Here is a 24,640-nt window from a genome sequence, read left to right as displayed (position 1 = left end):
TAGCACATGTACGTTTTACGTTGCCGTTAATCGGCCCGTTTTTATGACGGTATCCCGCTCGGTATTTGAGAAATGCAGATCTCTCAAATTCAGCAACCCCTGACACCTTACGTATGTCACCTAACGAAGCTAGAGTTCGATTCTCGATCCGAGGAGCCGCTCAGAGAGTGTCCAATTTGCGATGCCAACATGTAGGAGAACATCAAGCTTTGCATGCGGTCTTTGCCAAAAAATATAGAAACGCTATCGACATAAATACGAACAGATACACCAACATCTCGATTAAAGCCATCTTGGAGCCATCCAGGACAACGCCTCTTCGTATGTACATTATACTATGGTATGGAAAAAATGCCTCCTCAGCCTATTCCGCCAAGAACCAGAGATCACTCGCATGGACGTTTGCGGTACCGTGTCACTAGTAATCTCGGGAGAGTGCCGGAGCGGGGGTGAACTCTTGGTGTACTGGAAGATCCTTGCCTTGCACAGCCTTTTCATCGTAATCGGCACCTAATCCTTGATCAGGCTGTGCGACCGTCTGAACATGTGTAGCGGCCTTGACCTCCTCAGTGGCTTCTGCTCCGTCGAACAGGGCGGCAATCTCCTCGAGAGGAAGAGGACCGTTTTTACCCTTGGTCTCGATAACCGTGAAGTATAGATACACGAATCTGAGGAGAGAGCCATATTAGCGAAAAGACTGTGATTGCAAGGCACAATCGGTACTTACTCGAATGCCAGCCAACAGGTGTAAACGATGTAGAGTCTCCAGCCCATTTTGCCAAGAGCGATCGGGTTGACATATTGGTTGAATACCAAGGAAGCGTTGACACTCATTTGCATGACCATCAGACCTTTGGATCTGATTCGGAATGGTAGACTGGAAAGAGCATGTTCAGTACCTGTGCAACGTTCGTGTCTCGAGGAAACCAGACTTACATTTCGACGGTGTAAGACACCAAGAGAGGAGACATGGCCAAGTTATAAGCGGCGTAGTAGAGGAAAATAGCAGCGATGACACCGTGACCAGCAGCGAGGTTGGCGCCAATTGGGTTGCCATCGGCATCGAGGTTGGTAGCCGACTTGGCGTAGACTCCGTTACAGATAGTCCAGAGAGTGTAACTTGCAAGCATACCGCCGACCGAGATCAACCAAAGAGGTCTTCGACCGACTTTGTCGACCAGCAAGGCACCAAGATAGGCTGTACCCAAATTCCAGACTTGCAGGATACCGTTGATCAGGGTTTGTTGACCAGCTGATTTGATTCCAATACCGTTCAAAGCCAAGTTCAAGTAGTAGGATACGATTCCGTTTCCAGACCATTGTGAGAAAAAGGCAATGGCGATGATGACTCTCATACGTCTCAAATTACCTCGACCACGGAACAGGGAAAGGTAAGTTGATGATTTGTTGGCAGCTTTTTCAAGTCGGAGCGCTTCTCTGATTTCATTGTATTCGAAAGCGATGAGCGGATCCTCGGTATTGCCCCCGCAGTGGTATTTGGTGAGAACCTTGATAGCCTGCTCGTCCTTGCCATGATCAACAAGCCATCGAGGAGATTCGGGGACAAAGAAGATCAAGGCGAGCTGAATTACTGAGGGAAGACCTTGAAGGAGGGAAGGGATTCGCCAACCCCAAGTGGAATTCATTCGGAAGGTGCCGTATGTAGTCCAGGCGGCTACGATCGAGCCAAGGTACCAAGTGGAGTTGTAAAGAGAGGTGATCGGTCCTCGGTGGGAAGGGAAAGCCAATTCGGTAAGCAAGGTCGGCGCGGCAAGACATGAGAAAGCGAGACCGAAACCGATTAAGAATCGGCAACCGATAAACATGCCAACGGATTGAGCTCCTGTCTGAAGCGCAACCCCAACGCATTGAACTGCAGGATTCGTCAGTACAGTTTGGAGTCACTATGCGAGTAGATCACTTACTAGCAGCACCAAGGAACATAGTCCATCTTCGACCAAGTCGATCGTTGAGGAAAGGAGCAAAAGGAAGACCAGCGATACCACCAATGGATTGAATGGCGTTGAAAATACCAAGAGTCGATCCCGTGGGTGTACCGAAATAGTTTTTCCAAGTGTCCAAAGACCTGTCATGTCGGTTAGCTGTGCCTTCCTGTAGCCTAGACTCTTCGAACTCACTGAAGACCGTTCATCATCGAACCATCGTAACCGTTGTTCATCGAGGTGATAAGACAGAGAAGACAGATCAAATTGAGTTTACCCAGATGGCCTCGGTACCATCGAGTGTCTCTGTTCTTCATGATCTCTTCGAGATCAGCATTGTTGGCGTGAGGTTCATGTACTGCGTGTTCCATCTTGAGCTGTGGCGTTGGGCGAAGAGTTGATGGGTAGAAAGATTGCAGGTCCTCTTGTCATTCCCGACCTACTTATATACATTCAAGACTGGGTTATGGTAGTAAGAATCGCGATGTCTTGGAACCAGAACGATTGGTACCTCGTAAGCTGCGATAGCGCATCTGGACGTGATCGAAGAAATACTCCGAAATAATAGCCTATTAACCGGATGAGGAGGAATTGGTCTAACCGTCTCAAAAATAACGTCAGGTGATCAACGCGCCGACTTTCGTCCGGCGCGATTCAGAGGAAGGAACGCAGTCGTGAAGCGCTATTCAGGTCCAGCGGAGCAAACCTGGCAAGCTAATCGCGCCGTTTGAATTGCAACATGTGGTGACATTTGCCGTATTGGAAGGCCAAGACCAGGCAGAGGATATATTCGCCGAAAGGGAAATACAGTACGTGCCTGGTTCCACTCTTAATTTAGACCAAAGCCCCCGCATGGTGCTCCGGGCCGTTTGTTTGTTCACCTTTTACTAGTGAAATCTCGCCTTTCTATCATGTGAACGATAATTTGTCTGGGGTTGGAGATCATCCATTACCGTCATCATCACGTCAACCTTCCGGATAACTCGGTCGATAGATTAGCCTACTCTCGAGATTTCATATGTGCCGAATATTGACAAGGCGAACGAGCTATCTCGCCGAGCATGCCAGCTTTCCTCACAGTCCGACTTCAACCAAATCGTTGACGAGGTAAAGTCAGAGTTGATGATACTCTTTTCGTTCAGTCGAGTGCAACTATCAGAGCCGAACAATACTTGACCAAGTCAGAATGAGTGCTCTTAGTCAGAACGAATACCTGGTGGTGAAGGGGGAAGATATCACTCTTCATGGGAAGCCGATACTCCTCAAAGGTGAGCGCCAAGCAAGATACTGTTTTGAATAGTACTGACAATCTACATAGGAGCTGGATTGGGAGGATGGAGTGAGTGGACTCGAGTAGCGTCATATCTGGGGTATGCCTTATTGATCTCTGATGACATTTGCAGTGAACATGGAGAACTTCATAACCGGTTATCCAGGTCACGAATTCCAAGCTAGAGCGGCGATCAAGAAGGTCTTGGGTCAGGAGAAGTACGAATTTTTCTTCGACAAGGTAGGTCGTATCATCTCTCACAGATCAATTCCATGGTATTGACTGATTGGATGTATTACCTAGTTCCTGGAGCATTTCTTCGGGGAGGAAGATGCCAAGTTTTTCGCCTCTCTCGGCCTGAATTGCATCCGATTGCCCGTAAGCTTTACTTGCAGGAACAGGTCTTCAGTAGCACTAAAACAGCCACCATTTCTTGCAGGTGAATTATCGTCATTTTGAGGATGATATGAACCCGCGAGTCTTCAAGAAAGAAGGCCTAAAGCATTTGGACCGGGTTATCAATCTCGTTAGTGCTGTAGATCCCCATTTCTAGATTCGGGCAGTGGAATTGAAGCTGCTATCTCCTAGTGCGCAAAATATGGCATTTACACGGTCATTGATCTTCACGCCGCACCAGGTGGTCAAAATATAGATTGGCATGCTGATGCCGGAAATCACCAAGCTCTGTGTGAGTTGGGTCGTAAAATGACGGGATTGATGCTGACCGGTATTACAGTCTGGGAACATAAGGATTTCCAGGATCGTACAATCTTGATATGGGAGAATTTGGCCAGAGTAAGTCCCTTCGTCCTTACGGTAGCGAAAAAGAATCAGATTAGGCTGATTCATGCATCTTCTCTCAGCATTACAAAGATAATACCTGGGTTGCGGGATACAATCCTCTGAACGAGCCCACCGATATCGAACATACTCGTTTACTGGACTTCTATGTCAGGGCGGAGAAAGCGATCAGAGATATCGATCCTCATCACATACTCTTCTTGGACGGCAAGTGAGTCCACAGATGTCCATTCACATCCGGGTCTTCGAGTACATGAGAAACTGATTCATCTTTCTCTCCAGCACCTTCGGCGCAGACTTCAGCCGGTTCGGAGAACCGCTGCCGAATGCTGTCTATGCATGCCATGATTACTCCGTGTATGTGCCGGAAGATCGCATTGGTCCAAATTCTCCACTAATGTCATTGTCATCAGATACGGGTTCCCCAATCCACCTGCCGACTTTACGGTAAGCTGAGCGCAATGATTATCAATACTGAATGCTAATCTCGTGACTGCATACAGGGCTCCGCTGAACAAGTCGCCTACCATGAAAGATCGTTCAATCGTAAAGTGGAGTATATGAAGAAGATCGGCGTGAGTTTATAATGATTCTCGTCCGTCTTAACGATGGTTACCAACACTGACCTACCGTCTTATTCAGGGACCTATCTGGAATGGAGAGTTTGGTCCCGTCTACCAGAATGCGAACGATGGTCTCCCAGATTGGCAAGAGATCAACGAAAGACGATACAACGTGCTTGAATGCCAATTAGAAATTTACGCCAAGAGTAAGACTAGTTGGTCTATCTGGCTTTACAAAGGTGCGCCCAGTCTTAGCTCATTCCGCTCATGGCTCTGCGCTCCGCGTACGCAAAGCTGAAAGGAGAAATTATTGCAGATATCGGTTTCCAAGGAATGGTGTATGTGGGTGAAGATACACCTTACATGCTACGTCTCAAGCCCTTCCTCGAAAAGAAGAAGGTAAGTCGGCATCCCTGTGCAGATAGATGAGCCATACTGATGTAAAATCGATATTGACAGAGACTTGCGGCCGATGAATGGGGATGTGATGATATCCCTGTAAGAGAGGTCTTCGACCCGCTTGAAAAATGGTTCCTCGATGCGGTCCCTTCGTTGTCGCAACGATACCCCAAAACGTGGAAACCCGCTACGCACATCGGAAGATTGGTCAGAAACATCCTCCTATCCGTGAGTGGAGCATACTTCTGAAGTGGCGTATCTTGCGGATCGGAGACACGGACGTCATTAATGCTGATAATCGAAATAGGAGGAACTTTGTCACGAGTTTGGCCAGTACTTCGAAGGTTTAGGGTTCGATGAGCTTGAGGCATTGGCTAAGAGTTTCTCTTTCGGTCAGTACTGGTCACATCTCGTGCAAATTGCTCTAACATGCTGACGGATATCCTCGCCTCATGGTATAACAGAGAGTTGCAAGCAGAGGACGAAACTCAATGATATTCTGACCGATGACTCGAAAAGGGGTGCATCGAAATAGGGGATTGGAACTGGAAACATAGTATCGGTAAAATGTCATAGAAGATGAATCTTTTAGATAGAAATTATGCATTACAAGTGATAGAATGATGATACAACCTACAGAGTCCCTTGTGACCTCGATCTAAACCAAACCGAATCTTGGTCTCATCAGGCTTTTATTGATGAGTGATTGTTTCCGTCTTTCTCAAATCCTTCTATGAACAATCGATTAATTCGCCGCGAACCCCGTCGCTCAGTCTATACATAACAGCTAAAATCACTCGTATGAACCGCGTCTCTCGCTGGGTCAATCATGAGTCGATAGCTATAATCCGCGCAATCTCTGTGCGTCGCCATGCTAAACTTCGTTTTCGATCTCTGCAATGTTCCCTTCGATTCTCCATCGGAAATGATTCCCGCTCGATGAACCATCCAGTCCAAATCCTTCGCTTGAGTCTCTAGATATTCCATGACAGCTTCATTATCAAGATGTTGACCGTTGAACCCGCTAGCAAGTGTGTTTCGAAGTAACCAGAGTGTCCAAGAAAGTGATCCTTGATAAGGCTTGCTAAGTCCGCCCGCCTGATACAGGAATCGCTTCACGCCCTGCTTGCGCATCGAAGGTACGAGTTTCTGCATGAACAAGTAATTAATCTTCTTATCTCGTTGTAATTCTTTGTCGCCCAGCATGGAGACTACGTAGTCTACCCCTTCGACGAGCTTATCAGTATCTATCTTGTCGACATCTGTGATTGACCCTTCCCAGACATCTAGATCTTTAGCTTGAGTACCTAGTTTCTGTAGTGAGCGCACGAGGACGCGGACGCGATGACCGTCGTGGAGTGCTCGAGTCACAAAGTGTTTGCCGGTTCCGCCTGTCGCTCCGAGGACAAGGAAGAGAGAGGAAGTGGACATCGTGTTTTATTTGACGCGTAGACCAAAGATACGCGGTGCTTGACTGTTTGTTACGGCGTGCGTTTCTGGAGCTATGCAGACTCCAATCGTGTACAAGATAGGTAATTGATGATGTGGTACAGGGACTACATGTTTGCGATTTTGATGATTGAAAAGCAAATATATATACTGTTCGCAGAATCGAATATGTATGATGTCAATGACGGGCAGAGGACGACGGCCGAAGTGGTATCTGCGCGGTACCCGAATCAATCGGTGCCGACCCTATCATTACGATAAGACAGATCTAGGAGCCGTCCTGAAAGTCGCACCACACATGCTGCAGCTGGTGATCGCAGGTCGTAATGCATAACGGCGAGATGAGAGGTGCCGTGGTCGAGACTACCACATGACTCGGCACTCCTTTGGCTATGGAATAGGGGGCCGACGGTCACGCCTGACACAGATCTGGGATCGGCACCCGAAGTCAGGGCGTCTCAGCGTAGGCGGTATTGACATGAAACGTGGGTGGTGCTTGCTGGACCCAGAGAGCCATGTACAAGACACCTGCTGCTTGCTACAGAGTTCATCAATCGGGCTGAATGAGTGCAATCCTTGGTTTTTCAAGGGCGGCGAAGTAGCGTTCCCGGATCACTTGATTGCACTTGACTGGCAACATGTACGGATATATGCTTCATGGCTTTCGTCTCTCAGTTCTATGGCGCTTATCTATCTATTCTAATGTCCATGCGTTTCCAGACTTTCTCCCGCTTGGGCGTCGACCTAGATTTTGCCCAACAGCAAGTTCTTGATCATTTCCTTACCAGTGACTCGGACGGTGTGGTAGAGAGTGATGAGATCGAGGGTGGAGAAGAATGTGTCGGCGAATCCGAAAGGAAGCATTAGAGGGATCCAACCTGTGAATATTTCCCTACTAGTCAGCTGTGCTGTTCTGCCCCGCACAGGAAGTCTTGAGCGCGGCAGACCACACTGAACTCACCCCGTGCATATTCCAGAGCCCATGTTTCTGGTGCAGCAGTATATTGCTTGACCACACCTCTCTTCATGTGATGCACGTCTCCCGGATTGTAGATCTCTCTACTTAGGTCTCCTGCCTCGTAAGCTGTTTGCTGGCCTGTTAAGATGTGGAAGTAGTCATCGGCGGTATGTCGACCGGAGTGACCTTCGGTTCCTACCGCACTGCCGAAGATGATGATGTATCTGCAAGCACAGACAACACGTCAGCCGCTGCTTGAAAGTCCGTCATGTACCTGACACCTCGTAATCAAAAGAAGGTAGATGACACATAATGACATGGACTCACTCGGTGATACTGGCATGTAAGAGGTACATGCTACCCATAGCACCTCCGGCATTGTTGAACACCCAATCTTTCTTATTCCTGAAATCAGTCTGCCAGCTGATCTCGGGGTGTTTCTCTACGAGCTGGTCAATCAGGGTGGATATGATAACCTCGGAATTACTGCTGGAGTTGGTGCTCAATTGAGAAGCGAGTTTGAGGGAATGTTGGACAGTCTCGTTGAGCTCGGCAGGAGTGAGAACATAGAATCGGTCCTGGTGTGTAATGGCCATTTTGAAAAATCAGCTCGGCAATCGCAGGACTGACGGAGTTGGGGTGCCTCACGTTGATTGAATTCGCGAATTGGCAGAACCCAATGAATAAAGCTAAGAAGATAGCTCGAAATCCCCATTTTCTGATGGACGAGCTGTCAGCGCCGGATGCGGAGGCTGATTTATCCCCTTTTCGAGGTTTGTACGACGCGGCCATGGTCTTGAACGATTCTGCGGAAGGAAGGAAGGCAGGGGGAGAGAGAAAGGAGACCGGTGAGGAGATGAGGTGAGTTGTTCTGGGTGTATATGTATGACTGTGTATATTGGTATGCTCAACGACTGTCAACATGAGAATGATACGATAATCTTAACCTCAACGACAAAAATCGTACGAGCGTAAACATTGACCTTTTTTGACTTTTTGATCCCGCAACGCGACTTCCTTCCTACCCTCAAGTGGCGAAATCATCCACATGCATCAACTGGTAAGACTCATTATACGCATAAGACGCATCATACTGGCTAATGACTTAACAGCCCAACAAAATGTGAATAACGTCAGTCGACATGCTACTCAGCTAATTGCCACTACCATCAGTGCTGGTCGGCTGCTCGTGAGTGATATCGGTCTCGTCTCACGACTTCTGGTAAGAAGTATCGACCAGCGCGTTCTCGGACGGCATCCTTGTCTGTTGCGTCCGCTAGATCAGCAAACGCTTGAGACATGAAGTAAGAACGTATGATCGATCAAAAGAAGCGGTATCGCGAGAAGTCTTGTCGCCCGACATCTGCAGGAGAAGACTATAAGCTTCGTGTGCTCTCCGTGCTTCGTCCGCGTCACACTTGTCGCTGAACGCCTTGCCCTTCTGCGTGAAGAGCTCCGAAAGGTTGTTTGCAACCGATACGCCCATGTAAGAATCTACGAAGTGATCGAAAGAGCGGGTCATCCTAAGCAGTGACTTAGGCAAGGTATTAGGAAATCCCACAATGCCAGTGGAAGTCAGAAGCAAGACGGTGTCGCTCGAGATGTCGGCGAACGGTCGATAAGCATCGGAAGGGTCCGAGAGTGTAGTGAGATCAGCGCCATGTGGCTTTGATAGGTTATCTGGCATTGACTGGAGCATTGGGGATATGCTGTTTAAAGCTTCAACTGCACAGGACTCCCAGCCACCCACTCTGCGACCCTCGGACTTCAGAGCGTTGTAGAAATCGTTCTTGGAAGCAAGGAAAGCTGAAGAAGATCCTGGTCAATGATTGCGTATAGACCATAAGAAGCTGCACTCACTCTTGAAGCTCAGCTGCTGATAGTCAGAGATAGCCGCAGCGGTCCGAGTGACGGCGTCCATGCTTGGTGGTGGTAAGATCTTTGGAGAATGAATAGGTTCTGATTGGGGATTCAGAATGTTCGGCGGGGATCAAGGTGCACCGTCGTATCATGGATGTTTACATATTGTATATATAATCACATTATGAGTCACAAGGCGATCAGAAGAAGGCTATGTTCTTCCTCTCAAGTCTGCTCTCGATGCACAGTCAGTCAAAGGAGTTTGGTCACGTCATCAATCGTCTCAGCTGCATGAGCGCCTTCGTGAACGGTCTCTGACAAGGGAAGGTCGTGGACTCTGCAGTGGGAGCGGAAGCGCATGCATTCTCAGTCACGCCACTCAGCGTCATTGTAGTAGCCTCCATTCAAGCACAGCATCTGTCGTTGATGACTCGTAGAAGTCTTCTGCCATCACAATCGCTTTTACCTTTGGACCATGCGCGGTGTCGTGAGAGGAATGTGTCACGTGCAATGTATGAATTTCAAAGCTTTCTCAGTAACGATGAACCATCTCGAGTCCTCCAAATAGGGAATGGAGCGCGATTTGATCCGGACCCAACATCAAGAATGCCCGTGGCGACACAACAATCACAGCCAGTTGGAGGAGCCACAAGAATCGCTGTTACCCGGAAGGACGCGACTAGCCTGATGGCAAACACGGTCATGGTTATTGTACCTTCAAAGTCTGTGCACCTGCCGACCCTGATCACCCATCAGTCATCTAGGATGGTCGCATCAGCTGATCACACAATGTATCAACTTTTGCTTCTTTCCCATCAAAGATTGATAAACCAATTTGAACATTTAAACCCCTCTCATCAATCTGCAACGTCGATTTCTAGGAGCTGAAGTACGAGTAGCGGCGCTGGGTGAACCGAATACGAATAAGGTTTCCTTCTTTCCCTTGACCTAAAACGGTAATAAAAGTGTCTTACTCTAATGCATAAACAACTTGTACCTCCCACGCGACATGCCTTGCCGTAAACCATCCCATCACGCTCCCAGAACCAGAGTCAGATTTCAAGAAAGTCACGATAACGGGACGAGTGTTTCTCCTGTGCGCGACAAGTCATCCATAACGTGGATCATCGTACTTTCCCAAGACTTGGTGGTCTTCATCTGCACCGATAGCTTGAGCCACCAATTCCAACCTCAAGGTCAAGTGGCTCCACGATCCACATCGCGTCAGGCCAGATCCCAAGAAGACAGACGAAACGCGTTGATTTAGATACTCCCGTCAAGCCTAGCTAGCTCGCCTGTCCGTGATCTGATCTTAGCCGAGCCAAGTCTCATATAGTATCGCATCAAATTGTAGCACAAGGTGAGTCATAGGATTGTCTCGCATTGTGTCTGACTGTCCCTCCCATTCCTCCTGGTCAGCCGATCACATACCTCGCGCTCCAGGCAGAGTGATTAGTCACTCTCTTTCAATCTGTCAATCTCGTGTCGTTTCCTCCCAACTCTTCCGCTCGCGAGAGATCTGCATTCTGTATTCTGCATTCTACCGTATCGAGGGCAATCGGAGCTAACACCTGGCGATGAACTACCAAAGATCCAGCTTCTTCACTTCCCATCGACAGCCAAGTAATCGCACGATGCTACGCGCAAGCTCGCGAGTGTACACCTCGTACGCTGCTGCAGCGGTCGCCATCTACCTCCTCCTCGGACCCCTGGGTCTGGGACATATCCCCTTCTTACCGGATGGGCTGAGCAGTAGATGGTCAGGCGGAGGCGGGAATACTAGAGATAATGGGATAAGGTCGACTTCGCCCGAGACGGATAAATTGATGGGCTTCAAACTGTCCAAGATTGTCAATTTTGCTCCGGGATACACGGTCGTGGAGAACTTGTGAGTTGTGACACCATCATGCCTCTATCTTTTGATCTCTGGCACACCAATACACCGATATCCTCCTTCCTGTCACATCCATAATCACTCACTGAAATCATGCGTGTTCCTCCTACAGATACTGGCACAACTATTCTTACGTGTTCGTGACGGATCAACCCTGGTCGATACCCAAGCTCGACCATATCGCCAACAAACACGTCGACACCCGAATCCCCTTGCAAGGCCACCAAGAGGTCAAAATCTACAGTATCCGATTACCGCCCGTCAGTCCCGAAGTGAAAGAAGCCAATCAGATCGGTCATACAATCTCCCTAGATGAAGCTATCGCGCTCTTTGGGAAAGCTGAGGAATTACAATCCCCCATGATCATCAACAACGATGATAATTTTGTGTCGCATTATTATCATTGGATCGGAGAGACGTTCCTTGGTGCATGGAGAACATGGTCGAACTACGCATGGAGAACAGGACAGACCCTTCCGAATATCAAGGTTGTAGCGTTCCCCAAACAATACCACAAATCGGAAGCTCCGCCAGGAAGTAACGGTGCGAATTGGTGGGAAGATACGCCTGGAGCTAATAGATGGTTCACCTCCAAGTTCTTGTGAGTCCTTCCCCCATTCCTCACACCCCGTCCTCGAGAATGGGGAACGTCCAGATGGACAGACGAAGAGCACTCTCATCCCTTTTTCTGAGTAAACCTACTTGATTCAAAAGACATTTGACTGATCGACTCTCAATCCTTAGCCCCGGTGTCACATACGAGACCAAGCCGATCTGGGAAGAACGATCAGCCTCCAAGGAATACTACCGAATCCCTCTTGCTCTGATCGCTGACAGACGAGGTGGACACAACGGACCTTCGAATGCTTGGAAACCATGGGGAGATGCTTTGCGTCTTCCAGTCTCCCTTGATTGGTTGGTCAACCTGCGAGACAGAGTTCTGAAAGATTACAACGGACCTGTCAATCTCAAGCGAGGATCGAAACCCCACGTTATGTATCTCGAGAGACAGGGCAGTGGTAGAGAACTGGTTCCGGAGGACCACGAAGACCTTGTCGCTGCTGTTTTGCAATTGGAGGAAGACGGGTTGGCGAAAGTTACGGTGAAAGGATTCAGCTCCAGTATACCTTTCCAAGATCAGGTTGCGGAGATCTCGACAGTCGATGTGAGTCTATATCTGGCTTATCTTGTCCTTGAAATGCTCCTACTTATGCTGTGCTGTGTCTGATAGATCTTGATCTCCGTACACGGTAATGGTCTCACGCATACGCTATGGATGAACCCCGGTGGATCGGTGTTCGAGCTTCAGCCTGCTGAATGTACAGTTGTAAGTCACGCTTGCTTCTATTTTTTTCTGTTTCTCGGGGGTTGAGGAATCGATAACAAGCTAATGGGATGACTATGATTGATGTAGACCGATTACTCTCCTCTGGCTATCGCTGCTGGTGTCCAACACTACCTAGTCCACGAAACCAGCTTCTGTGTACCTGAAGAATGCCCAGGAAGGGGATGCCCAGGACCGAGAGCTATCAACCGAGACGACATCAGAGTGACCGCTCATGTAGTTACAGATCAAGTCAGACGAATTATAAGAAGAATGAACAACCGGTCGCTCTAGGTCATATATAACCAACCTCAACATGAGACAGACATCCTCTGCCCTGATTCACCAGCTGTCCATCAGTCCTTCCAATATTCTGGGTTTCACTTCGTTATTCTGCATAGATAGGAATTGCCATTTCATCTCTCTTCTGCATCTCTCTTATATGCATTGTCTGATGCATAAAGTGCTGAAGTCGTGTCAACTGCCCCGATGGAATCAGAGAAAGAGAAGCAAGAGTTTTTCTTTGCGTGCGGGATGAAAAGGCAGCGAGCGACATGACGCGACTAACATCTCTTTTACCAAAAACATTCGCACGGAACCCCCTTCTTCATACTTCTCCTCTTAGTTCGCTATCACGGCCGCAGAATTGACTTAGTACTTGAGCATGCATCGACTATCCCTCTGCAGCCCTTGACCTCTGTCAACGATGATTACTTCCGCGCTGATGCTTCTAGACAAACAGGGATGAACAATCCCGCCTTCTTGTAACAGGTACCGCTGACTTCCCTCCTCCTCTTTCCCCTTACGCACGTCACCTACACAGCCAGACACGAATCCACACATTCACACACCTACGCACAGAGCTCTTCATGACGCATAGTGATAATCTTATCCGCATCTCTCCTTCTCCGGCGCTATCCGGGTAATTCAGCCAAAAAGAAGGAATGTGTAGGTCCGTGACCATCAAACTGCACGATGCGAAACATACACATTCGAACCGAGATGGATCAGGTGGCGAAGGTCTCGAAGAAGGGTCATCAATGACCTAGCAGAACAAGGATCATGACCAAGTTTGATATCTAGTTTATTTGAGGGATAAGTAAACATCTGGACACAGCAGGAAGGATCGGTCATCGATTCAAGACTCAGTACGCCCAAGGCTGGTTCCTCGATCAAGCATCAAGTGAGACATCCTTAGTCTCACCGGTCACTGAATGTCAACCCATTCAGATACTCGATCACGCTCCCATCTCCTCGAGACCCTCGCAACTTGTTATCGATGGCTAAATGCTATCTAATCTACCTGTAATAGTGACAGCAATATATTCCCAATCACAGCTCAGCCTCCTCTCTCACGATGACCACAACACTATCCCGTCCAGCACCACCTCCCTTCATCCATTCAGGCTATAACGACCTCGTCTCCCTCGTCGCTTCTACACCTTCCAAGCTGGGCGCAGACCTAGCTTCCAATCCCAGACTGTCCAATCGACCCCAAGCCAGAGGAGGATACGCCAACACAGGGTTCCGTTTCCCGGACGGATTACCTCGAGCCGACTCATATGTCAAGCTCATTGCTGAACAATCACAATCTACCTCCAATGGGAGAGCAGCCTTTCCGTCTGCAGGAGCAGGACCTGGAAGAGGTGGAAGAGGGGTACCTAGGGGTCATGCCAGAGGTGGTGGAAGGACTGGAGCGGCTTTTGGAAGGGAGGAATGGAGAGCTGTGGAGTTGAAGAAGAGGAAAGTCGATAAGCGCATGATAGGTCATCCCACTGATTTCCGGTAAGCACTGCCGAGTACCATGAATCACTCATCCCGGACAGAGCGTACCTGCTCATGATTTACCCAAACTGATGTATTATGGTGTAATAGGCATATCTTCCACGCGTCCACGTTTGAGGAAGCGACAGAACTGCTTCTGAGATGGTCAATAGAAGGCTTAGGGGACAAGCTGGGTGGTGAGTCAGGACCTTTCACACTACCTGCTCTGCAGCCTACTGCCTCTGCAGAGTATCTTGCAGCTGAGACCCACGACTTGGACTGACAGGGAGGAATTGGGATATACAGATCCAGGATGGGCTTACCCTATCAAGGAATTGGTCAAAGCCCGAGCAAGGGAACAACAAGCTCGAGCTGTTGCGGCTGTAGTCGAGGCTACTGCTCGGACTCGAGAGCTCAGAGACATCGATGAGCATGAGATGTAAGTCAGCTTTTCACCCGGCATCCGTTACGGAGATGTTTCATTGATCTGATTCGATGTACTGTTCACTCTGTGCAGGAAACCACCTGGTACCCTTCGAGTAGTTAATGGTCTTCCATCATCGATATACTCCACTACGAATACCTTGCTTAAGACGACCTCGAAAGCTAGACCCACCATAACGACGCAAAGTCATAAGCAGACTCAAACTCAATCCAGCAATGCCTCCCGCTCAACAGGTCAGACGTCCATTTCACCTTTATTGACCGGCGGATCCACGCCGATAGCTATAGCGAATTTCCAAGGTTATTTCGATCATCCTTCATCGTCGTCTTCTTCTGCCGGAGTTTCAGCTTCTGCTGCTGCTCCTTCAGCAGTTGTTGTTGGTCGAAGAACGCCTACGAGTCCACTGAATAATCCTTTTACGTCTCCAAACATCGATAGCATACCTGAAAGTGAAGGTAAGACACGACCATTGCAAATTAAGAAGAAATCGAACTCTGCTTTACCTATCCCCATTCCGATCGAGGGTCAACCTACTACCAAGTCAGAAGAGGCGATCATCGAAGACTCACCTATCTCTGCTGACGATCTCAAGCCGTCTACACCGCCTACGCCCAGCCGAAGGAAAGACGCTCGACCCAGAGCTCAGGAGATATTCACCCAATTGCCATTCAGAATTATCAAGCCTTCCTTGGAAACCTTGGAAAAGTCAATGTCGATTGCCCTATTCTTCGAACAATATTATCATTCTCTCCTGAAACCTCCTGCGATCCACATCAACGGGTATACGCCTACAACAAGCTCGAACGAAGTGACCAAGCCTGTTCATCCCGGAAACTACGTCTTGAATCGCGCGAGGCGATTAGCGAATCTCGAGTCGACCTTCAATTTGCCGGAGAATCGATACATGTCTGAAGACGAGAAAGACGCGCGGAGAGACGAATTAGTCAGAGAAGAGAATAGGATCCTAAGAGAAAGGAGGAAAAGAGTGGATGTTAAAGGTTTCGAGCTGGGTCGAGTCATCGGACATGGCGCTTTTGGGGTTGTGAGAATTGCCAGAGAGAAGGAGTCTGGAAGACTTGTGGCTATGAAGCAGGTGAGTATGCGATTTTCCGTACCAGGTGTTGGAAATGGGAGGGTCGAGCTCACGTGTCGAGGTCTATATGTCAGCTTCGCAAAGCAGAGTAGGTGGTACAGAAACCGAAAGTGACGACAGGCAGGTGTACTGGTACTGACATGTTTGTGACAGCATGCTCCGCAAATCGCAAGAAGGACACGTACGAGCCGAGAAGGACCTCTTAGCAGCGGCAGCCTCCAAATCGTTATCTACTACCGTCTCAGGCGAATCGAATCAGCCTTCTTGGATTGTACAGCTGTTCTACGCTTTCCAAGACACCGACCATCTGTACCTCGTACTAGAATTCATGGGCGGGGGAGACCTGTTAAACCTCCTTGTTGAACGCGATACTTTCCCGGAAGAAATGACTCGATTCTACGTTGCAGAGATGGTTTTAGCCCTCGAAGAGACCCATTCGCTGGGTTTCATTCATAGGGATATCAAACCGGATAATTTCCTATTTACGAAATCTGGGCATATCAGGATATCGGATTTTGGATTAGCCACTGATCTTCACTGGGCGCACGATACGAGTTACTATGAGCATCAAAGACTTGCGATCCTCAAGAAACATGGAGTGGATCTGGAGTACCCGAGTGTCAAGACCAAACGGATGAAGAAGCCTGATATTGAGAAGATCATGGGGAAAGAATGGATGGGGGAAGGTAAAGGCGTTTTGACCTGGAGAGATGCTAAAAGGAGGAGCTTGGCTTATTCGGTGTGCGGGTGAGTGCGGTGCACGACCTTACTAGCGAGTCATGAGAAAATAGAACTGACGTATATATGTCTTGCTGGCAAATAGTACAAATTCATACATGGGTGAGCCAGTATCTTTCACGCTTACAATCGTGTTAAGTCGAGCTAAATCGTCTGAGAATAAGCCCCCGAAGTTATCAGAGGTCAAGGGTATGGGTTCAGCTGCGACTGGTGGTCGCTGGGCATCATCAGTGGGTGTCATGGACCACCGCCTTCTGCAGATCTACAGACTGACACCGGTTTGAAATTCGTAGTGTACGAGAGCCTGTACGGCTATCCACCATTTGTCAGCTCTTCCGTAAGTTCGACCATGGACCGGCCTCATTATGTACCGCATTTAGCTCACATGCCCTGCTTGCCATAGCGACACATCACCAGGCAGAAGATGTGAGGGCCACATCTTCTCACATAAAGATCTCATCATCAGTATGCTGATGGTCTCCTTAATACAGTCTGAATTGGAAGACGACCCTAAAGTTCCCACCCAAACCTCGACTCTCGCCTGAATGCTTAGATCTGATGACTTGCTTGCTGTGTGAACCAGAGGATCGACTTGGCACCACCCCAACTGAGAAGGCTTCGATACTGACGATCAGTACAAAAGGCACATTAGATCATACTCTGAATGGACGACATGCTGGTCTGGGCAAAGGTCTAGGCAATGATGGTCCAGACAAGATCAAGGCGCACAGATGGTTTGCGAATATAGATTGGGACAGTGAGTTCATCTTTGATAGCTTTGATTTGAATATAATGTACACCGTACACCAATCGTATAATTCATCCCGACATCAAGGGAAGTTAGCTGATCAAGGTCTTCCTTCCATGCCTCAGATCTGCATAAACAGACTCCGCCGTATCATCCTGATCTATATGCTGAGGACGATACGAGGCACTTCGATGATGATATACCGGATGAGGTGGGTCTATTTGAGGTGTCCAGTGCCAATTGCTCCAGATGAAGTCACGTATCATATGAACTGATTTTGCTGTATAGCCTCTGGCACCTGCTAATGGAGCAGCAGCGAATGCCACGAAAGATCCGTTGTTGCGCGACAAGACTCACGGTGCGCATCTACTCGAGATCAGAAAGAGGTGAGTCTATTTGTCTTCCGGTTTTCGCGAGTTAATCGTATGAGTATAAGTATGAGCTTGATTGATGATTGTGTGCTTTGTCAATCTTAACGATGGTAGTCTCGCTTTCAAAGGATGGACTTTCAAGTCACCTTCACTGGTCGAGAGTCGGTATGGTCATTTGCAAAATCTCTCTCACACGAAAGACGTCTCGGAAGAGACGGTACGAGGACATGAGAATTCTACTTCGAGATGGGATGATGTAGCTGCTCAAAGTAAGATGACTTCTGGGACGGTGAGGAACAGGGCTCTGTCATTTTAGATTGGAGTGAGCGTTATCAGACAGATAATCAAGCGTGACGAGGTGTTTTGTATGGGAAGGACGTTTGAGCATCAAATCAGTTTCTGATCTTAGTACCTCTCATCTCACTTAGATTTGTTGTTGATTTAGTTAAATACACGAAACGACGTGGTCATGTTGTTTGTGATTGCTGGGAAATTCGATTACAATTACGATTGCGATTACGATTACGACTGCGATTGCCTTGACGATCTTGAGATGTATGTTATGAAATGATTACTCTGCCAATTGCGAATGATTGCCTCGATAAATGGATGATAATGCCACCGCTTGCCTACCCAGCTGCAATGGATCGATCTTCGAATAAGTGAGAAAGTCATAAGTGGCCCCGTCCATTCCATTCCATTCAACACCCTGCCTCGAGTCACTCGAGTGAGTCACGATCACATCACTTTGATTTTCTGATTTTCTGATCAAAGGTAGTTAGAACCAGCTGGGATCAGTCAATATACCTGTAGCCGAGTCAGCTGTGGTTCTCGAACAGCCTTCTGATTCCCCCATGGACCTTGACGTGACCGTTGACGTTGTTGAAGAGACAAAGCTCCAAGATGCGTGAAAAGGTAATACATCTCGTATTCGTATGCTTTACCTCCGGTATACGGTATCTACCAAACCCTAACCTCTGAGAACCAACTCGAACCAAACAGAACACATAATCCCGTTCGTCCGTTTACTTCTTGGAGGCGGCGGCCTTGGCCTTGAGGACTCGCTTGACGATGGTGGCTTCCTCGATCAAGAATGCTCGGGTGATTCTGTGTGGCGGTGTGGTGTGTTATGTAGTGTGTTGTCGTATGGTATAGTGTGTTATGGTACGATTTAGCATAGGAGAGAGATTGAAGCGAGTTGAATTAGATGGTGGTTTTTGGTGGAGACGATTGACGGGCGAATTGTGTTAAGGTGAGATGATCGCGAATTTGTTGAGGTATATCGAAAGCCGGCAAAGAGGAGTGAAAGAGTAAAAAATTCACAAGATCAGTATAATGTACTGCTCAAGTGACGACAGCCCAGAAAAAATCTGACTAACCTGGATTTGACACAAGGGGCACAGACTGATCCACCGTAGGCTCGGTTGACGGTCTTTTGTCTCTTGGAGAGGGTAGCGTCTGTATTGTGAAAGTGATCCATCAGTCAGCCATCATGTCCTTTCTTATTCCAATTCTCGTCCTCGTCCTCATCCCTATCTGATTCAGTCGATTCGTCTGCTTTCTCCACGCAACATCCCAATATCCCTCTTGATAAACCGGATTATGGTGGGGTGATGGTTGCAGATTTAAATGAATACTAACATTGTCTAGGTCGGAGGACGGGGATCTATAGGAAGGCGATATTAGCCAGATGCCCTCGATTAACGCAACGCTGACACCATTTTTGGAGGAAAGGTAGACTTACACCTGGGAGAGCAAGACCACAGTCACCACATTTAGGGGCGGACTAGGATACGGCAGCGAATGATCAGCATTTCATTCCTCCTCGGGTTCGACTTCATCGTTCGACGTATGCTTCCGATCTTCTACATGAATCCATCATCTGCTTCTCCAGTCTAACATGGCGTTCCCTTTAACCATCCAGCTGAACCAATAAATATCTGATGACATGCCGATGACCGACAGTCGATCATTCCATAATCACTTGCTTGTCCCCTTTCCACCTTCTCAAATCGTCTAAATTTTGTCATTTGGGTGACAATATACCTCTCTCAATCAATCTGCTGTCTCAATTCTTCGCTTTTCCCTCAGCCTCATCTGCCAGACTATATTCCAAACGGCATCTCCCCAGATCCGCATCCCGCATCCAATACCCAAACCCATACCCAATACTCGATACTCAATACTCACAGCAAGCTTCTTCAAGTGGTGGACGACCAACTTTCCTCCGGGGGTCTTGACGACTCTCCTTCTGTTGGAGGTGGTGTTGTACGGTTGGCGCTTTCGGAGGGTGACTCGTTGGGCCATTTTGATAGTGTTTAGATGATACTTGACGGATGAGAGAGGAGGATTTAAGAGATGGTAGCTGATTTAGATGTTTTGATGAATCCACAATCCACGATCCACAGCCGACGAGCGAGTGAACGACTGGTACGGAGGCAGCAAAGCACGAGGATGCTGTACGGTGGATGGCGTGTATGGTGGTATGGTGCATATAGCGAAAACTTGCATACGCGAGTAAAGTTGAATTACCGGAATAATCCCGTTCTCACCGTACGCTCAGCTCACGGAAGTGGCACCACACACTCCTCGCTCAGTGTTTACCATAACCGCCGACGTTATCTTATCGCCGATGTCTGCGGTTGGCCTTATTTGGCGTTTCCGCGTCACGCCAAACAAGATGACAGGACGGCGTCTGCGGTTGCGAGTGATGATAGCATTATAATGGCATCTTGCTGGGCAGAGCTATGAAAAGGTAGAGATGCGCATGAAATGCATCGAGCCGCATGATCATACGATGCATCGTGTCGTCTCGTAAAGCAAAGATATGGTAGATGAATGTCCGAATGTCCAAGATCTTGTAGAAGCATTCATATATACTTGAGAAATATCGGGTTTAAATGAGTGTCCATGAATATGATATGATATTGAGTCTTCGATCTAGATCGATGGAATATACTCGTACAACAATGAGACAGATCAAAATGCTATTGTCCGCGTATGAAGTCAAGTCCGTTTAAGTGATGATGTTGTAAGCCCAAGTAAGGACGGGACAAATTGACTAGACGATTGGACGAGAAAATACGATATGGGAAATACGGGAAGAACAGCTAAAGTAATAAAACCAAAACGACAATAATCGCCACAGCAACAAGTATGATAGGAGTCGAGATCACAGCTGCGTATCTACATTTCCGAACCATCGAATCGGGATGATCGAATATCCTATTAATTATTCTCGTCCGCTTGCTTGGTGTTGTGGCTATTACATCCTTGGGGGCAGCTGAAGCTGGATGTCCCAGCGCAGGAGAAGGGGAAGATCGTATCGACCATCCACCTACAAACCACAACAAAGGACAAACAAAGCCCAGTATGAATAACGCCATCGGTGCTCGAGCCATATTGGGGCTGGGACTGGACTCGAGATTGGCGTGCCCATTCTGAGGTAATCCCTTTTCCGTATCTACCTGATTTCTTGCACTTGGATGTATCCGAGGCGTCCCGTCTATACCCGTCACATTCGATGTCGCGATGGAGTGTTGACTGTCTTCAGACGAGTCAGCAGTAGTAGCGGCAGGGTAAGAAGGGTGTTCTTCTCTCAAAGTCTCAACTGTGTTCATCCTCATCGATGCGATATCTCGCTCCGTATATCGAGGGTAAGAAGAGTGGTCGTAATTTAAGTGTTGGCTCGGACGATGAGCCTGAACTCCAATTTGATCCAGAGACAGATGCGGACCGGGATGAGGACATCCAGCTCCAGCTTTGTCGGATCCGTTGATACTCTTCAATATCTCTTGATCTCTCATCAAAGAACTGGAGTTGACGAGCAATGGAGGGGTCGCTCGACGGTATTTCGGGGTGGGCGGTAAAGGCGGTAAATCCGGTCGAAGCGCAGATTTCGGAGTTCGGGGTGGTAGTGTCTCCGTCTTGTCCATGTCCAGGTCGAGGTTCGATGGGGTCGATGAGGGTTTGGGGAATGATCCGTGGAGTTGGGGCGTCTTCATCGTCGTCGTCGTCGTCAGCGTCGAGACAGTTGGGATTTTGTCGTGGTGTATTATATTCAAAGGTGGTGTCCGGTGAAGGTATTGATATTGGTACGATGAGATCTCCGATAAATCCCAAGATTCCTCCTCCTCCGCTCTGCTTTTGCTTCGGGGTGGAAGTGGTGGTGATAACGCTTGATGCTCCGAGAGATTTGCTTCTTGCTCGACTTCTACCTCCAAATCCCCATCCCCACAACTTTGCCGTTGTCTCTGTGGAGATGGGTCGTTCAGACTCGGTATCAAGAGAGGTTCTTGGTGTGATGCTGACGCCGGCGGATGTAAGATGTCCGAGGGGATCGAATAGTTCTGACGTGGGTAAGGGTTCGAGAGTTGATATTCTTTTGCCAGGACTAAACATCCGTCGGGCTGTTTTGGACTTATCATCTCTTTCGGTTGACCGGTCCGTTGTGCGATGATCTCGATTTCCGGTGTGGGGAGGGGAGGGGGTAATACGATGTTGCTGTTGATGCTGTTGTTCGAGTTTGTATTTGTGCTTAGCGGAATTGTTTCCATGGAAATCATTCCGTCGGTACGGGTCATTTCCGTCTCTATATCGAGGTCCTCCTGGATGGGCACTTGAGCCGACTGTGATGGTCGCTGGTAGATATGGGCGCCTGAGAGGGACGCGGGAAAGCCTACTATATCGCCTTCTGCTAAGAAACTCGAAGTCTTGCTGTTGTTCTGCCTCGTATTCACTATGGGATCGGGTTGTTCCCGATAATCTGTCATCCCTTCCTCCCCGTATTGAAAACCCTGTTGCGGCTGGGTTTCATCCTTCAGTTCATCTTTCAACCAATTGCCAAGGAAGCCCAATCCCCAATTCGTCGTTGTTATTGGAGGAGCTGACGATGGTCCAGCTTGCGAAGGACCGGCAAGTGTCAAAGGTGCGTCTATGAATCCAGGATCCTGATGTCGATCTTTTAACCTGGAGACAGTATCGTTCTGCCGTCTCAGTGTGCGTTGAAGAGGTGTATTAGTTGGCACACAGGCGGACTCGGCATCATTCTCACTTGATTTGCTGGGTGATTCTGCTAAGGTCGGTGAGGGTACTCGAGGAGCCATGGAAAATTGACCAGCAGGCAAAGGAGCTGAAGGCGTATTTGCATCGAACCATGTCCCTTGGTCGAACAAAGGCGATTTCAGCCATGCTTTCTCGTTCATCAGCTTGTTTCCGTGTTGAAGCGCTTCCGCGAATGCCAAATCATGTATACTGCTTGCGTAAGAATATCTGAAAGGGTTCGAGCTGGCACAACTCTCGTCGGAATGGTCGTTGGTCGACTGTTCATCGTCTGGATTAGGCGAATGGTGTTCCAGATTCGATGAAGGGACTGGCGAGCCGTTGATTACGGTATCGTGGGAGCCCAGAGGGTTGAACGAGGGAGGCGCTAACCAAGTCGGCGGAGCCAGATAAGGATCAGCAAGTCCTCGTTGGTTCGGTCGAGGCGGGATCGGTGGAGGTGAAGGATTGACCGTCGTTGCTGGAGACCAAACAGCTTCTACAGGTTGCACGTTACCCGGTCGATCATTCCAAGCTTTCACGAGTTGATGGTAAAAGTTTGGATCTTCCACATCTCGGGAACCGATACCTTCAAGTTGTCTGACGGTGTGAGCGATAGCTACGATACGCTTTCTCCTCCTCTTAACTTTTTCAGGGGAATCAAGCACTTCTTCCGGTCCCTCTTCGTTGTCAGGCGTGGCCCGTTCCTCGGAGATCGGCGGCACGTAATGAGCCGCTGTACGGAGTTCGGCGGTTTCACCGGAGAAAGACGATGCCCAAGAATACGTTGATGATTGGATAGAATTATTACCATCATTGATACCTGGTTTGACCTCTCGTCGAGCTTCGGATTTGATGGGTATCGGTGGTGGAGATGAACAGCCTAAAGCCAATTCAAGTTGATTCGGAGTGACTAAAGCCAGATCAGGGGAGTTGATGTCGATCTCAGACGGTAAATGCGATGATAAGTCAGGAGTGTCAATTTCGGTCGGAGTAACAAGTTCAGTTCGGTTCGAGTATCTCCTGCGTTTCTGATGTTGGAAGGAAGGCTGAGAAGGGGGATTAACCAGTAAGGTGGTAGGTTTGGTCAAAGGTTGACGGCGAGCAAGCAGACTGAGTGGCCTCCATCCATTTCGAGAATTCATGTTTTCCTTGTCATCCAAGGATGATACCAAATGATGAGCCATCGTTTGTCTCTTTGCTCTGCCTATTTGTCTGGCCTCTTCGAGTTTCTCTTTTTCAGCCGCCAGCATCTGTTCCCGTTCCTCTGAGGTGCGCTGTTCATGCTCACTCAGGTGCAGATGAGCAAACTCATTTAGGTGTTGTTCTTGAAATAACCGTATTGACGAGGGTAATTTCTTCACAGTCGGTCTGGATGCGGTTCTCGATCTGTTGGGCGATGATTGGGCTTGATGTTCAGGATGAAAGGAAAGTCGCACTGAAGAAGAGCGTCGATGAGAGGAGGAAGATGGAGAAGGAGGTAAGGGGGGTAGATTCGTTATTTCAGATAACATCTTGGAAGTCATCGTAGTTCAGTTATACCGTCATAAAGCGGCTGGAGAAAGGAATCTCAGCAGACATTAGCGATGTCCGTCTGGTCGCCCACTACCCTTTCAGAAGTTTCAGAGAGGAGAAGGGACTCACGTGTATCCGCTCTCTGACTACTGAGTCTTATGACTCGAGTGTTCAGATGTGAATTAGAATGAAATGGCGATGTGTTGTGAATATAGTCAAGCTCATGTACAGATGAATTGATGCGCAGAACCCATTGAACCCATCTGATCGGTAGGCATCTTGTCTCTAAGCCTGATTGATTATAGTAGTCCTGCCGGTAATTTTTTTCAGTGAGAGCCGATTTACTGTAGGTACACGAACATTAGGTTGCGATTGATTATATTATATTGAATAGGAGGCTTTGAGTTGTAATGAGTGAGACAGGGACGGCGATGGGTTGAGGGTGGGATGAGTGGGTACACCAGG

At 48.3% G+C, this 24,640-nt stretch overlaps 9 protein-coding genes across 9 annotated transcripts; 3 read left to right on the top strand and 6 right to left on the bottom strand.

Moving 5' to 3' along the window:
* Positions 1-418: 418 nt before the first annotated feature.
* I303_108095 (uncharacterized protein) lies at positions 419-2,314 on the bottom strand (the record flags this gene model as incomplete). Its single annotated transcript, XM_018411346.1, has 5 exons — positions 419-668; positions 728-877; positions 937-1,873; positions 1,926-2,086; positions 2,139-2,314. 5 exons carry the CDS (start codon positions 2,312-2,314, stop codon positions 419-421), a joined length of 1,674 nt encoding a protein of 557 aa, XP_018260014.1.
* Positions 2,315-3,129: 815 nt separating this feature from the next.
* Positions 3,130-5,511, top strand: I303_108094 (uncharacterized protein; the record flags this gene model as incomplete). The annotated part of the gene is made up of 16 exons (XM_018411345.1): positions 3,130-3,211; positions 3,262-3,282; positions 3,347-3,453; positions 3,517-3,591; positions 3,653-3,739; positions 3,802-3,901; positions 3,950-4,008; positions 4,077-4,225; positions 4,297-4,371; positions 4,428-4,461; positions 4,518-4,589; positions 4,657-4,816; positions 4,894-4,976; positions 5,037-5,204; positions 5,284-5,368; positions 5,441-5,511. The coding sequence occupies 16 exons, from the start codon at positions 3,130-3,132 to the stop codon at positions 5,509-5,511; spliced, it is 1,428 nt and encodes a 475-aa protein (XP_018260013.1).
* Positions 5,512-5,750: 239 nt separating this feature from the next.
* On the bottom strand, positions 5,751-6,407 carry I303_108093 (uncharacterized protein; the record flags this gene model as incomplete). Its single annotated transcript, XM_018411344.1, has 1 exon — positions 5,751-6,407. The coding sequence occupies one exon, from the start codon at positions 6,405-6,407 to the stop codon at positions 5,751-5,753; it is 657 nt and encodes a 218-aa protein (XP_018260012.1).
* A 762-nt stretch (positions 6,408-7,169) lies between these two features.
* Positions 7,170-8,175, bottom strand: I303_108092 (uncharacterized protein; the record flags this gene model as incomplete). The annotated part of the gene is made up of 4 exons (XM_065969754.1): positions 7,170-7,303; positions 7,387-7,607; positions 7,711-7,961; positions 8,032-8,175. 4 exons carry the CDS (start codon positions 8,173-8,175, stop codon positions 7,170-7,172), a joined length of 750 nt encoding a protein of 249 aa, XP_065825826.1.
* Positions 8,176-8,659: 484 nt separating this feature from the next.
* Positions 8,660-9,304, bottom strand: I303_108091 (uncharacterized protein; the record flags this gene model as incomplete). Its single annotated transcript, XM_018411342.1, has 3 exons — positions 8,660-9,073; positions 9,134-9,189; positions 9,244-9,304. The coding sequence occupies 3 exons, from the start codon at positions 9,302-9,304 to the stop codon at positions 8,660-8,662; spliced, it is 531 nt and encodes a 176-aa protein (XP_018260010.1).
* A 1,573-nt stretch (positions 9,305-10,877) lies between these two features.
* Positions 10,878-12,755, top strand: I303_108090 (uncharacterized protein; the record flags this gene model as incomplete). Its single annotated transcript, XM_018411341.1, has 5 exons — positions 10,878-11,131; positions 11,250-11,738; positions 11,882-12,302; positions 12,369-12,464; positions 12,552-12,755. 5 exons carry the CDS (start codon positions 10,878-10,880, stop codon positions 12,753-12,755), a joined length of 1,464 nt encoding a protein of 487 aa, XP_018260009.1.
* Positions 12,756-13,818: 1,063 nt separating this feature from the next.
* On the top strand, positions 13,819-17,936 carry I303_108089 (uncharacterized protein; the record flags this gene model as incomplete). The annotated part of the gene is made up of 14 exons (XM_018411340.1): positions 13,819-14,246; positions 14,337-14,422; positions 14,532-14,664; positions 14,743-15,763; positions 15,838-15,851; positions 15,917-16,510; positions 16,587-16,603; positions 16,666-16,731; positions 16,795-16,838; positions 16,905-16,927; positions 16,993-17,258; positions 17,375-17,460; positions 17,538-17,635; positions 17,735-17,936. The coding sequence occupies 14 exons, from the start codon at positions 13,819-13,821 to the stop codon at positions 17,934-17,936; spliced, it is 3,078 nt and encodes a 1,025-aa protein (XP_018260008.1).
* A 709-nt stretch (positions 17,937-18,645) lies between these two features.
* I303_108088 (uncharacterized protein) lies at positions 18,646-19,927 on the bottom strand (the record flags this gene model as incomplete). The annotated part of the gene is made up of 5 exons (XM_018411339.2): positions 18,646-18,727; positions 19,000-19,078; positions 19,262-19,286; positions 19,365-19,406; positions 19,811-19,927. The coding sequence occupies 5 exons, from the start codon at positions 19,925-19,927 to the stop codon at positions 18,646-18,648; spliced, it is 345 nt and encodes a 114-aa protein (XP_018260007.2).
* Positions 19,928-20,730: 803 nt separating this feature from the next.
* Positions 20,731-24,174, bottom strand: I303_108087 (uncharacterized protein; the record flags this gene model as incomplete). The annotated part of the gene is made up of 1 exon (XM_018411338.1): positions 20,731-24,174. The coding sequence occupies one exon, from the start codon at positions 24,172-24,174 to the stop codon at positions 20,731-20,733; it is 3,444 nt and encodes a 1,147-aa protein (XP_018260006.1).
* Positions 24,175-24,640: the final 466 nt, after the last annotated feature.

This window comes from Kwoniella dejecticola, chromosome 10 (genome assembly GCF_000512565.2).
Source record: "Kwoniella dejecticola CBS 10117 chromosome 10, complete sequence".
Classification (NCBI taxonomy): Eukaryota; Fungi; Basidiomycota; class Tremellomycetes; order Tremellales; family Cryptococcaceae; genus Kwoniella; species Kwoniella dejecticola.
The sequence above is the reverse complement of the archived record's forward strand: the minus strand, read 5'-3'. Positions and strand labels throughout refer to the sequence as shown.